General features: G+C 46.3%; 1 protein-coding gene across 1 annotated transcript in view; it reads left to right on the forward strand.

Annotated features, from left to right (window-relative positions):
- Nucleotides 1-14,920, forward strand: part of SLC39A12 (solute carrier family 39 member 12) — a 402,419-nt gene that overhangs the window by 69,353 nt on the left and 318,146 nt on the right. The window contains exon 3 of the mRNA XM_078664420.1: nucleotides 6,764-7,048. Coding sequence (XP_078520546.1) covers nucleotides 6,764-7,048 — 285 coding nt within the window. The remainder of the gene's footprint in view (nucleotides 1-6,763; nucleotides 7,049-14,920) is intronic.

The raw sequence follows: 14,920 nt of genomic DNA on the forward strand, positions 1-14,920 counted from the left end.
ATTCTCATTCTCTAAATCCCAAATTTGGCTTCCCCACCAGGCTGACAGCTGATAAAACTTAAATCTCGTGAGAGTACCCCCTGTTAAACTAACCAAAAATTCCCAATTTAGGGCTTTCGAAGCATCCAAAAAATCCCCCCATCTAAAAAGACTAGCTCTCTTCAACGGGAGAGCTAGTTGATCACCCAAACATTCAGGAGTACCTGGAGAGTCCCAAATCGGAGCAAAAGAGTGATAATAATGGATAGATAGCAACTTGCAAATTTGATACCAGTAATGTAAAGCGGCTTTCAAAACCTTCAGTCTAACTTTTTTGAAAAATTTTTGATCCCCAAACTTAAACAAGAAAAAATCTGCATCAAATGGAAGGTCATGCAACATTGCCCGAAAAATTAAGCTATTAGACGTAGAATCCAATTTATTGGCTAAGAGTCGAAAATTTTTAAGCTGAAAGGCATAACAATATAATAATAAGTCTGGAAGAGCCAAGCCTCCTATTTTTAGTCCTCTCCTCAGCTTTTTCCATGCTATCCTTGGGGATTTTGTCGCCCAAATAAAGGATCCAATCCTGCCTTGTAAATTAAGAATATCTTTTTTATTAAATACTAAAGGGATAGAATTAAACAAAAATGTTACCTTCGGTAATATAATCATTTTTACTAAATTCACCCTACCATAAATATTTAAGGGTAGAGAGTTCCATTTAGACAATAATTTTTTAATCTCTTTTATCACGGTTTCCCAGCTGGTCTTAGGGATTTCTTCTACCTTCTGAGTCAGTTGGATACCAAGATATCTCATCTTAGATTTTGCTTCTGGGATAGGGACTGGACTATTCCAACACATAACCTCGGTTTTATCCCTATTGATACTATATCCAGAAACAATACCAAAATCATCAGCTAGTTTAAATAATCTAGGTATAGCTTCAGATGGGTTTGAGGTATAAAGAAGAAGATCATCAGCGTATAATGCTGTCCTGATTATTAATTCTCCTATGTTAAAAGGGACAATTACAGAGTCTTGTCTCAAAGCACAAACAAATGGCTCGATATATATATCGAACAATAATGGAGACAAGGGGCATCCCTGCCTTGTTCCTCTATGAATGTGCAACCAATCGGACAAACCGCCATTTACCAATATCCTTGCTCTCGGGCCCTTATATAAAGTTTTAACCCCATTAATAAAAGTTTCTGGAAGCGACATCAGTTCTGAAGAAGACCGGGGTGACCTTTCGAAGGCACAGTAAGTCGGTCGAAACATGTTGACCACAGCAGTACCAGGAGGGAAGTCTTGAGAAACCTCATTTTCTCACTAAGACATTACCCATCCTTTTTCTTTTTAATCCTGGTGGGGGAACCTGGGAATAATAAATAATGTTTTGGTTGGTACCCTTAAACCAGTTTTAAATCACTTCCTATTAACTGCACCCTTTTTTGTCGCACTGTTATCTTTGAACCACTTGGTGATTGGCACTGCTTTATCACATTACATGTTACGTGTTTTATATGTTGAGTTTCATGGTCGTACGTTGTGTTGTGTGGAATTTATTATTTTTCCCCTCCCTTATGCTCCGCCCTGTGTGTGGCTACACCAGGGCGTATTGTAAGCAGGCCCTATGATGAAGCATGTCACATACTTCGGTATGTGAGTGAGGGCAGTTTTCTCAAACAGATGAGTTTGTCTGCTTTGTTATAAGTTTTGTTTGTTGCTCTCCACCTCTTCTGTGTGTGTACTTAAGAACCTATGGGGGCTCGGGGTGGCAGAGTTTAACTATTTGTCCCTCTCCCCTCTTATGTGTTAAGTCATATACAGGTAACCAAGATGCCCTTTCATCTGAGCTCAGTGCTTTGTTTTGTTTTTCATAAAAATGCTAATTAAAGTTTAAAAAAATATATATATTGCTAGTAACGTTTCACACATAAGTAGAGATCACTGAACCTTGACAAAAATCTAGCTATGGAAAACAATAGGGCAAATTATTAGATTAATAATATTTTCAACAATATTTTAGTACAAAACATACATGGAAAAGTATTTAAAGTATTTATTATTAATCGACAAAAATAAAATAAAATGCTACAGCACAATAGCTACCTAAATTAAATGTGTATACATATTTGTATTTAATTTATAAATAAAATTTAACAAAAGATTAAATAAAAAGCATCAAAGCCACATTAACATTTTTATTTTTGTTATGTATGCATTCAGTTTTGTTAAAAAATGTGTGCATAATTAATTTAAGCAATTTTCAATTTTAAACAAACATTTGAAAGATTAATTTTGTTTTAGTTTTAAATCAAGTTTATTACAAATCATAAAAGAATGTTTTTATATTGATGTGTAGGATATATAGGACCATATCTCATTTGAGTGATCACTTGAAATTGTCAGATCTGTTTTTGAGATAAAATATGCTAAACAAAATTTGCTTTTTCAAATGCTGTTTCAATAGGACCATAGTAATTTGGCACAGAAAGTGCATCAGTGACTTAGAAGTTAAATGTCAAGTGTGGGAGAAGGTTGACATTCATACCACCATCATAAATGACTAGAAAAACAAGGCTTTAGGTTTTCACCATGCAGCGACAAAATGAGCTGTAAAACATTGATAGGAAACATAATTAGGGCCTGAGTATGAGTTTGGTGGTCCATCGGATGCAAAACTCATGGTGGTGTGGCAGAAACCGCGGCACTACGAGTGCACCACAGGACCGCCGCAACCGCCGGGGATCTGTAATACCCCAGCTGGCCCATGGGCCAGGTGATGCATGCAGGGGGGACATGGTGTGCCCCCCTGTCTGCATACACCCCAAATTTCTGCACAGCATTGATTTGCATCCCCCAGTTTCTGCACGACATGCCATGCCGGAACATGATTTGGCACCCCTATTACCGCTCCTTTATAACAGGCTCCACCGTGGGACTGCCGAAGCACGGCCTCCAGACCATGAATTAATTTGTAATCTGGCAGGTGCTGCGCGGTCGAGTTTGGCAGTGTCGGAGCGTGTCGGTGGCATGGTGGCCCGCTCCCACACCTCCAAACTCCTAATCGGGCCCTTCGTCATTTAGAAAAAAAAAGTTATACATTAGATAAAGAACTTGAAATTATGCATTGCTGATCAGAGGGCTGGGTGCTTAATGCATAAAAGCAGGGCAAGATAAATATTAAAGAATAATACATTCCTACAGTGAAAAGCTTCAAACTATTATTTTTACTTTGAGTCAAACGTTGACTTTTCATGGAAATCCTTGTTGTGATTAAAAGTCTATTTTCATTTTGAAAATCCTTAACAAAACATTTTCGAAATAAAAATAAAGTCTATTTTCATAATGTTGGCAAAGAGAATACTTAAAAGTTCCTTCAAATTTTATTTTAATATTTATCAATAATGGTGAAGATAGATTTCAAATACATATAGTGCCTAGGGAACTGTATGAAATCATAGTGACAAAGGAGTTGTGTGCTGCCTGAATTCTCAAATTAAAACCAATTCTGGTGGCCTTTCATCCTAACAGTGATTGAGCCTTTATGAAGATTGAAAAGTTTCTGCGCCAATATAACAATAGAACTGCTTGTGGAAGTCGGGAGAATGGGGAGGTAAATACAAGTCTTGTACTTCAAAATTTGAGAATTGGGAGTAGACAGGAATGGGAGGACAAACAACGGGCCCGTCTGGGGCACGGCTTTTGACATGGTGTAGCCAGGAGGAGGCTTAAAAGGCAGAAACCTTTAATCAGAGAAAACTTCATAGACATTTGTCTCTGCTCCCATTAGGGAGGAATTCTATTCTCGGGTCCCGCAGGCAAGGTTATTCCTCATATCAATAACATAACATGTGTATTTGTAAAGCGCACGTTCACCACTACTAGTATCTTGGCGCTGAATAACAGACGTTTAACTTAGAGCAGCGCTTGGGTGAGAATTAGGAACTCTAAATAGTGATTACAGATGTGCTATCTTGCACAGTAAATTAACAGAGACAAGACAAGAACTGCAGCAAATGTGGGATGGCTGATATTTGGAATTCTCTAGGGATTCAGCAAGAGAATACCACCAACCTCTGATTAAGGCACTAGATAAAAATGCTACCATGCAACTAGCTTATCAGAACACATCTGGACTAGGTGGGGTTTCGAAGAAGCAAGATCCTGCCTGAGAAGGGGACTGAGGCTTACACTGCTCTGGATTTAGACACAGGCACTAGAAAACAGTAAGTTAGCTCACATCCTGTACTGTCTCAGTGTACTGTCTCACATCCTGTACTGTCTCAGGATAAAAAAAGAATGCAGAAGGGTTCCATCTGATGAGGATTGGCAAGATTCCCAGTTGGGGATGGACTGTCCTGGACGAAGTGGGAGCCCTGGCTGAAGAACGGCCTGGACCCTATGACATTTTATTTGAAGCCTGGAAGCTGTGATGCAAACCATGATTAACTTTTCAAACATATTAAAAAATGTGGGACTCTTATTAACGACAGAGAAATGTGTTTCACTTTTGGAGCCCTGATTAAGTACTCCCTGGATAGCACTAGGAAGATTGAATAATTTGATTGTACCACCATGCAAGGTAACTGATTACCCCCTACTCCTGTGGCCACAGAGTTTGCTTGTAACATTATTTGTTTTTCTTGTTACTAAAGGCATTTTCTGCCTTTAATACTCATAAAATTAACGTCTCTGGCTCCCTTAATCTGATGTTATCATTTTATGAAACCTTGCTTTAATAATGTGATCCCTATATTTTTAATTTGTTTTCAGAATTTTATTTTGTTGCTTCTTGACTTTAATTTTGTTTGGTACTACTCGAATCTATCATATACTTCACATGTGAAACTCTTGCTGCTTGTGCCATAACTATCAGGGGTTGATCAGAGTTTGCTCAGTGAACGCTGTTATAACCTAGCATGATGTTGCCTAAGTTGGTGGGGTACTATCCTCCAAATTAATCATTCACTTTCACACATTGGGATACAGCAGCAAAATATAACACTGTGGGCCAGATGCCCAACCATTCAAATTTGTGACTCGTAATTTGCGACAAATTGCGAGTCGCAATTTCCAATGTATAACAGTGTCACAAATTGCATGCCTCATGAATATTAATGAGGCACTCGTAATTTGTGACCCAATTGGGAATGGCTGGCCCTCCCAGGGATGTTGGACTGCTGGACTCAGCAGACCTCCATGTCTGGGACTGCTTTTAAATAAACCAGATTTCTTTTTTTAATGCAGCCTGTTTTCCTTAACACATTTACAGCGGCAGCAATTCCGATGTGGTGCGGGCGTTCGACGGAGTGGGCGGGGCTGCATTAGCCAACGGTCGTGTGCAGCACCCAGCAGGTAGTGCTTTCGCCGGCCACACTTAAGGGGTTGAAGGAAAACAGAATGCATTTAAAAAAATAAAAATAAAACGTTTTTGTTTCATTTTTTAAGGGCAGGCCGTGGTCCTTACTGCCTGCTCTTAAAAAATGTTTGCACATGCATTCCCAAAGGGAAAGGGGTCCCCTGGGGACCTCTTCCCATTTGCCAGTGCTTTACCACCCTCTTGAAGAGGGTGGTTAACGGCGCGGGTTTTACATGGCTTGTGGGGTCGCTGTAAGGAGTCGTAATACACTATTTTGCAAGTTGCAAATTATTTGTGACACGCAAAATTGAGTAAGTACATGGCCCATAGGATTTGCACATACAATTTTCCGTCGTACAACTGGCCCTGTGTCATTAAGTTTTAGGAGTCAAGAATAAACACTCCTTTCCAGATTGAGGAGAAAACATCTGTTTTTAATTCTAAATTAGCAGAATTCTTTGGTTCATTTTTGAATGGATGATTTTTAATTTTTGATACTGGCCATTTGTGATCAATTGTTCAGATCTTGATTTCAGGTCATGAACATGTATTTGTCTGCTTTGCACAATGCATGGCTGAGGTATAGGCTGTGTGTCAAGAGACGCCATTAAAGGTGGGCAGAAGAGCTAGCAGTCTGACATAGAGAAAGCAAAGAGTGCTTGAGAGGAGGGCTAACAAGCACAGATGCCCCCAGTGGAGAAATAAGAAGAAAAGCAAGAAGTACCAGAGCATGAGGGACAGGAAGAAGATCTACTAGAGGAAGCACCTTCACCATCCAGGGCTTGGAGAAGTGTGTCCTCAACAACTCACAGATTCATTTTACTTTGCCAGATGAGGTGCTTTCTCCTGTTTTTCTTGTACAAATGTATTATAAAGTAGGTGGTGGTTTATCTCAGAGCTCCACAATCTAATACTGGAGAACCTAGATATCAATAAAACTTAAATCCCCATCATATATAAAAATAGTAAGTTGGTTGAGCTTCGCTTAATATATCTTGGAACTGACTCAGGGAGGTCAAATCTAAAGCATACTTTTGGGGGCAAAAAGACTCTTGTAGGCATTGACATTTCATTTTAAAGACATTAAAATCATGTTTTATTTTGCAGGTTTTAGGTCTGAGTGGCAGTCAGTGATTTAGTCAATCTGTTCCATAAGGTGCTTGCAGTGATCTATACACACCTTGTCTTTATTTACTTTGCTAATCATCATCTTTTCTTCTTGGCGTAGTCTCTGTATAGATATTTTAGTTTCACTTTTGTGCATTATTCTGTAGGTCCTTTTATTTCTATTATGCATGGTAAACATTTAAATATATGCTTCTTTAATCTCCACATTAGGTGCTCATTTATGACTTATGAATTAATGATGATAGATATTAAAAAATAATTTGTACTATGTATATTTTGCAGTGTCTGGAACCAGGAGCTTTGGCATTAATAGCTGATGTGGATATGGATGGCTATCTAAGTGAAGAAATGTTTCATCGTATATCTATTGTACTCCTCTACTACCTTCTATATCCAAAGGACCTTTGCATGTCTAAGACCCATGACAGTGATGCAGACTATAGATACTATATTCATGGTATCCTAAATTTACGGCAATCTGAAGGTTCGAGTTACCTTTCTCATCAGGAAATGGAGGATATCCTGACAACTACACAACAACATTTTCAAATCCCCCAAGGAATTCAGGTAATTACTTTTATTGTCCAATAATATATTTACCATGATAAAGAACCTATAAAGGATTATCATAATTAATTATTGTTTGCTTTGCTACTAAACATGTTTATAGTTTCATAATGTGCTACATTTGTCGCTGCTATTCCTAACTATCCGAAGAGGCTTGAACTCTACTTTGTCTTTTCCAAATCCCAATCCTGGTATATTTTGAACATATATGAAGAAACCATGTTTAAACTAGAACTGATGTAAAATTGATACATCTTCCACTATATTAGCTCTCTGCCTTAAGTTAGTTTCTTTAATTTGTGGACAAAGAAAATAAAGTTGCCCTATAGCTACTTTTGTGGTAGTGTGAGCTTTGTAATGATGTGTTTTATATCATGAGTGGATAATTGCTATGTACTATTGGTCTATTGGCACACATGATCCAAAAATTGCAAGTGGCACACAATTCAGCTGCAAGGGGTCATTGTATGCATACAAGGGTGGATCATGTTTCACCAGTTTTTGACTCAATGACTTGGCTGCCTCTTTTATGAGTGGGAGGTTAAAATTCTCTTTACTGTAACCTATTGGTTAGTTCCTACTTCCAACCTTTTAGGACATATCTGTATTTTACCTGAAACCTAAACCTAACCATTTTTAATTGATATGATTTCTTCCAAACAACTTTCAGAAGAAGAAGTTAAGCATTCAGATACACCAGCATACAAAGGGCTGTTTAGAAATGCCATGAATATCCTATATTAATGCTGAAAGGCCTTCTGGAAGCAGTCTGGCTAATTTCCATAGCAGGGTGAATTCTTAGACAGCTTTCAATAACAAAGAAAGGCATATGTGCTTGCTACTTAACCCCTTCGGTGCTCATGACGGAGCGGTTCCGTCATGAGCGTCGGTTGAGCTGTGCTCATGACGGAACCGTTCCGTCATGACCACACCCGTTTTTCAGAACGTTCAGCACAGCGCGAAAATTCGCACCGCGCTGAACGGGTTAACTAAAGTGATATGACCATTTTTCAATGTAGGGGATACACTTCTAAAATAACCCCTGCTCACCCCTTGATAACTTAGCAGGAGCAGTCAAGCTTATCTCAGAGACAGTGTGTAAAGCATTTGCACATAACATACAGTATTACAGTGAAAACACTACAAAAGGACACCACACCAGTTTTTGAAAAATATCTAATATTTTATCTGCGCAAACAAGACCAGAATCGATAAAACATCCACCATACAGTAATTAGAATTATCAATAAGCAAAATTAGGCTTAAAATACAGTACCTTGAAGTCAATAGCTCTGTCCCGGTCTAGCACGGCATCGTGAACAACAAATCCAAACTGTTCTGGCTGACCATGGCGTCGCGGGCCAGCTACAGTGTTGGGAAGAGCCGCAAAACTGTACCTTTAGAAATGCAGGGCATCGAGGAACTCGTGGTGATGTCCGAAGGGCCTGAGTCAGCAGGCGTTGGTGATGGAGGTCAGTGTGGGAGTCGTCGTGCCCTTGAAGTCACACACGCTGCAGATCGAACTCCGTGTGGTTGAAGTCGGAAGTACTGACGTCGGCGAATGTCGGGGCTGTGGTGCAAAGTGCAGCCCTGCAACGTGCGGTGCCCTCCGGTCGCTGTGCAAACAGCGGTTCAGGGATGTTCATCCAGCAGTGTTGGTGAGGCCAGGGCTACAGTGCGAAATAGAGCAGTGCTTGTTGTGGGGTTGGCAGCTCATGGTGTAAGAGCGGTGTCATTGGGGCTGAAGCACTGTTGTCGGCTGACGAACCGGATTAGATGGCGCCGGTGTTGGTCCGCCAAGGCTGCGGTGTGGGACGGGGCGGTATGTTACATAACCTATGAGTGGTGCCCTCAAACATGGTGCAAGCAGTGGCGTCAATGTTGGCATGGAGCAACATGTTTGGGATACCAGAGCAGTGGTGTGAAGTGAGACGGTGAGCAGTGTGGTGCTCACAGGTTGTGGTGCAAGCAGCGACTCTGTAGCAGCATCGGACGGCATCATTGGTGAAACCAGGGTTGCAGTGTGAAGTGGGGCGGTGCGCTCTGCGGTGCCTTCAGGACACAGAGCAGGCAGTGGCATTGGTGATTGCATTGGGTTGCTTTTTCTTCTGTTGCAGCACTAAACACTCAGTTTCCAGTTCTGGTAGCAGATGCACTTGAAATATTTGCTCTTTCCGAGACTTCTTGAACAGGGGGCATGCTCTACTTCAAGCTCTTGGAGAAACTCAAACAAACAAGTTGCAGAAAGCTCAGTCTAGTCCTTTCTCTGCCCAAGATAGAATCAGTCACCGCAGGCCAACCCAGCAAAGCACACAGTAAAGTGGTAGTTCCTCCTTACAGCTTCTCCAGCTCTTCTTCTTGGCATGTTCCTTGATCCAAAAGAGTTCTAAAGTTGTTGGGTCTGGGTCCCAATAGTTATATCACATTTTCCTTTGTTCTCTTGTGGCAAAAAGTCTCTCAGTTCAGTTCAAACCAGTTCTGTCCTCTCTGGTCTTGTTTCTTGGCAGGAGGTGGAGACAGCATTGTGCAAAGGAGACAGGGCCTATTCAGGTGCAAAGAAGTTTCTTCCCTCTACTCTAAATGCAGCCCAGCTCTATTCAGCTCAGCTCTGAGTCATCCAGGAAAGGTAGGACACACCTCAACCCCCCAATGGCTGTGTGCAGTGAATGCACACCCCCAGCCCCTGTCACTCCAAAACCAGACAGTCAATGCACAACCAGGCACACGGGATGGCTAAGCAAGAAAATGCCCACTTTCTAAAAGTGTCATTTACAAATACACAATTTAAAAACCATCTTTACTAAAAGAGTAAAGAGCCCAAACTCCATTTCTCCATCTTGTCCCAAATGGAAGGTTATATTTGTAAGATGTTGCAAAGCAACTCCCATGTTAGCCTGTGGGATAGATAGCCTTGCAATAATGAAAAACATATTACACAGTATTTCACTATCAGGACATGTCACACACACCAGGACATGTCATACCTTTGACATACTCTGCACCCTGCCCAGGGGGTACCTTTGGCCTACACAAGGGAAGCCTTACATATAACAAAAGGGAAGGTTAGGGCCTGGCAAGTGGGGGCCCTTGCCAGGTCAACATGGTAGTAAAAACTGTTTGCAGACACTGCAGTGGCAGGCCTGAGATACCTCTGAAAGGCTGCTTATGTGGGTGGCACAATTCCTACTGCAGGCCCACTAGCAGCATTTGATTTACATGCACTGGGCACACACAGTGCACTATACTAGTGACATAGTAGTAAATCAAACAAGAAAAACATGGAAACAACAATCCATAAACACAATTTACAGTAGGAACACTTGCACTTTAACACTGAACAGCAGTGAGAAAGTGCGCAGAGGCACTAAACCAGCAAAACGAAGTCCAACAAACTATCACGAATAGGAGGCCAGAAAGCAAAAAGACAAGGGGAACATGCCAAAAGATGCCAGGTCTAACACATGTCCCTTCCAGCTGAAAGTAGAGAGAACTACCCAATCGCCTGGGAGTTCTCTTCACTAAGGAGGAAGTACCTGGACAGACCATCAGCTTTGTTGTGTTCTGTGCCAGGGTGGTGTTCCACCATAAAGACCATTCCCTGTAGGGAGAGGGACAACCTCAACAGTTTTTGGTTCTCACCACTCATCTGCATTAACTATCTCAGGGGCCTGTGGACTGTCTGAACTCAGAAATGAGTCAGAAACAGGTAGGTTCTTAGCTTCTTCAGTGCACAGACCACATCAAAAGCATCTTGCTCTATGGCACTCCACCTCTGCTCCCTGGGGAGTAATCTCCTGCTAAAGAAGACTACAGGCTGGTCTAGGCCCTCTTTTTTCAGTTGTGAGAGCACCAGGGCCAGACTGGGAACCAAACCCGGCCCTGGCAAAGTGCTCGGCCGCCACCCCGGGGGAGGTTGGGGGTGTGACCGAGCTCTTTGCCGGTTTTCGGCAGATTTTGTTACAGGGCTGATTTTGAAGCTATGCTGCAAAAACGGCCCTGTAACAAAAACGGCCCCAGGGGCCCAAAACCGGCCCCCACCCTAGCGGCGCACCGGGGGATTGTCCGGTGCCCACAACGGCCAATCCAGCCCTGGAGAGCACCACTCCCACACCATGCTTTGAAGCATCAGTCTGCACTATAAATTCCTCGGAGAAGTCGGGTGCCTTGAGCACGGGCGATGTGCACATTGCTGCCTTAAGGGCATCAAAAGCTGCCTGCCAGGCACCAGTCCAGATCACCTTCTTGGGCTGCTTCTTGGAAGTCAGCTCAGTCAACGGGGCAACAATGGTGCCATAACCCTTGACAAATCTCCTATAGTAACCGGTGAGATCTAAAAAGCCTCTCACCTCTGTCTTGGTGTTGGGGGGGTCCATGCCAAAATGGTGTCAATGTTAGGCTGTAGGGGCAGCATCTGGATGCTTCCTACCTCATGCCCTAAGTACACCACAGAGTCCAGCCTCATATGGCGACCGCTGAGCCTGCTCCAGGCGAGGTCGCCCCCACACCGCTGCTCCTGCCCGCTGTTTGCCAGCACCCTGCCCTGCTGACTGCTGTGCACTTCCTGCTGCTGCCTTCCTTTTGCCTCGGCATTCCGCTGTCTGTATTGTGCCTTTGTTTCCCCTCTCGCCTTGTGTACCTAACTTTTGATTTCCCCTCTCCCCCTCTGCATTCCGCCGTCTGTATTGTGCCTTTGTTTCCCCTTTTGCCTCTCGCCTTGTGTTTTTAACTTTGTTTTCCCCTCTCCCCTTTTGCCTTCTGTACCCCTTCCTGTGAGCTTCCTTCCGGCCGCCGGACGACCCAGCCGCCGCTGAGTCGCCCTCGGTCCTCCTTCCCGCCACTGCCCTCCGGCGTCTCCGCCCCCCTCCTGCCCATTGGCCGCCCCGCTCCCGCCACCCAGCTGACCCGCCCTCCCGGCTCCTCACTTAAGGGGACCGAACGCAGGGGTAGGGAGCGACCGCTGAGCCTGCTCCAGGCGAGGTCGCCCCCACACCGCTGCTCCTGCCCGCTGTTTGCCAGCACCCTGCCCTGCTGACTGCTGTGCACTTCCTGCTGCTGCCTTCCTTTTGCCTCGGCATTCCGCCGTCTGTATTGTGCCTTTGTTTCCCCTCTCGCCTTGTGTACCTAACTTTTGAGTTCCCCTCTCCCCCTCTGCATTCCGCCGTCTGTATTGTGCCTTTGTTTCCCCTTTTGCCACTCGCCTTGTGTTTTTAACTTTGTTTTCCCCTCTCCCCTTTTGCCTTCTGTACCCCTTCCTGTGAGCTTCCTTCCAGCCGCCCCAGCCGCCGCTGAGCCGTCCTCGGTCCTCCTTCCCACCACTGCCCTCCGGCGTCTCGGCCCCCCTCCTGCCCATTGGCCGCCCCGCTCCCGCCACCCAGCTGACCCGCCCTCCCGGCTCCTCACTTATGACGCCCCCAGAGCGACCGCGCAGCGGACGCGCGCAGCGGAAGCACCGATTGAGCGCTGAAGGTGCGCCAAAGGTAAGCCCGTCTGCACCCGTCCGCGCCTGGACCGCGCCCAGCGCCAGACCCCCTGGCCTCCGCAGTCGCAAGCCCACCCACAGGACCTACGACGCCGCCGAACTCAGCGCACTCAACACCGGCCGGATCCCCGGATGCTACCGTGCCACTCCGAGACGCACCCACGGACCCTTCAGCTGTCATTCCTGCAAGTTCACCAGCATCCGGACCTGCACTGCACCAACACCCGCCAAATCGAGCACCAGCAGCAACCACCTGAAGTGCATCCTGCTCAACACTCGCTCCGTCCACAGACACGCCGTCCAACTTTGGAACCTGATCGACACCGCATCCCCAGACGTCGCCTTCCTCACGGAAACCTGGATGAACGCCTCCTCAGCGCCCGACATCGCCATCGCCATCCCGGACGGATACAAGATCACCCGGAGGGACCGCCTCAACCAGACTGGAGGAGGCATCGTCATCATCCACAAGAACACCATCCGCATCACGACCAACACCGACGACACCCTCACAGCCGCCGAACACCTGCACTTCCAGATCCACACCGACCCCAAAACCACCCTCAGAGGCACCCTCATCTACAGACCCCCGGGACCACGCACACAATTAAGCGAAGACATCGCCGACTTCATCAGCCCGCACGCCCTCCCCTCCGCTGACTACATCCTCCTCGGGGACCTCAACTTCCACCTGGAGAACAACAACGACCGCAACACCACCACCCTGCTGGACAACCTCGCCAACCTCGGACTCAAGCAGCTGGTGACCTCCCCCACCCACTACGCCGGACACACACTCGACCCCATCTTCTCATCTAGCAAGCACATCGCCTTCAGCCACGCCACCGGACTCCACTGGACGGACCACATCTGCGCCCACTTCAGCTTCAAAAAGAACACGACCCACCACCACCAGCAACAGGTCGCACGCAGAAATTGGAACAAGATCACGACCGACCAGCTCACCGCAGCCCTGAGCCAAGACCCCCCCGCCAGCTCTGCTAACCCCAGCCAGGCCGCCAACACCCTCACGAAGTGGATCAGCAACTGCGCAGATGACCTCGCCCCACTGAGGACCCCGCCCAGCAGACCCGGCAGTAAGAAAGCACCCTGGTTCACCGACGAACTAAAGAGCTCCAAGAAGAACTGCCGGGCCCTCGAGCGAACCTGGCGCAGAGACCCTACACCAGACAACATGACCGCCCTCAAACTCGCAACCCGAAAACACCACCAACTGATCCACACCACCAAGAAAACCGCATTCAAGGACCGACTGGACAACAACGCACACAATAGCAAGGAACTCTTCAACATCGTCAAAGAGCTCTCCAATCCCAACGCCGGAAACAACAACATCACCCCATCACAAGACCTCTGCAACTCCCTCGCCTCCTACTTCCACAGCAAGATCGCAGACATACACAACAGCTTCAGCACACAACCGACGCACCCTATGACCGCACCACTGACCCCCACTACCACCCTCCTCGCCTGGACCCAATCACCACCGAAGACACCATCCGCACGATGAACTCCATCCACTCCGGATCCCCAACCGACCCCTGCCCTCACCACGTCTTCAACAAGGCCGATGCCATCATCGCATCCCACCTGCGGGACATCATCAACACGTCCTTCAACACCGCTACCTTCCCAGAGAGCTGGAAGCACGCCGAACTCAGCGCCCTACTGAAGAAATCATCAGCGGATCCCACTGAACTCAAAAACTACCGCCCCATCTCGCTCCTCCCGTTTCCAGCCAAAGTCATCGAGAAGACCGTCAACACGCAGCTTGCACCTTCCTCGAGACGAACGGATCCCTCGACCTCTCGCAGTCCGGCTTCCGGGCCAACCACAGCACCGAGACCGCCCTCATCGCAGCCACCGATGACATCCGAGCCCTGCTCGACAACGGAGAAACTGCGGCCCTCATCCTCCTGGACCTCTCCGCGGCATTCGACACTGTCTGCCACCGCACTCTAGTGCAGCGCCTCAGCAACGTCGGAATCCAAGAGAAGGCACTAGACTGGATCATCTCCTTCCTCGCCGGAAGGACACAGAGAGTCCGCCTTCCCCCGTTCAGATCAGAAGCCACCGAAGTCATCTGCGTCGTTCCTCAAGGCTCCTCGCTCAGCCCCAACCTCTTCAACGTCTACATGAGCCCCCTCGCGGCCATCGCACGCCAACACAACCTCAACATCATCTCTTACGCCGACGACACCCAGCTGATCCTCTCCCTCACCAACGACCCCGCCACCGCCAGAGCCAACCTACACGAAGGGATGACAGACGTAGCCGAGTGGATGATGAACAGCCGCCTGAAACTGAACTCAGACAAGACGGAAGTCCTCATCCTGGGCTCGTCACCCTCCGCCTGGGACAGCTCCTGGTGG

This window comes from Lissotriton helveticus, chromosome 10, assembly GCF_964261635.1.
Source record: "Lissotriton helveticus chromosome 10, aLisHel1.1, whole genome shotgun sequence".
Lineage (NCBI taxonomy): Eukaryota > Metazoa > Chordata > Amphibia > Caudata > Salamandridae > Lissotriton > Lissotriton helveticus.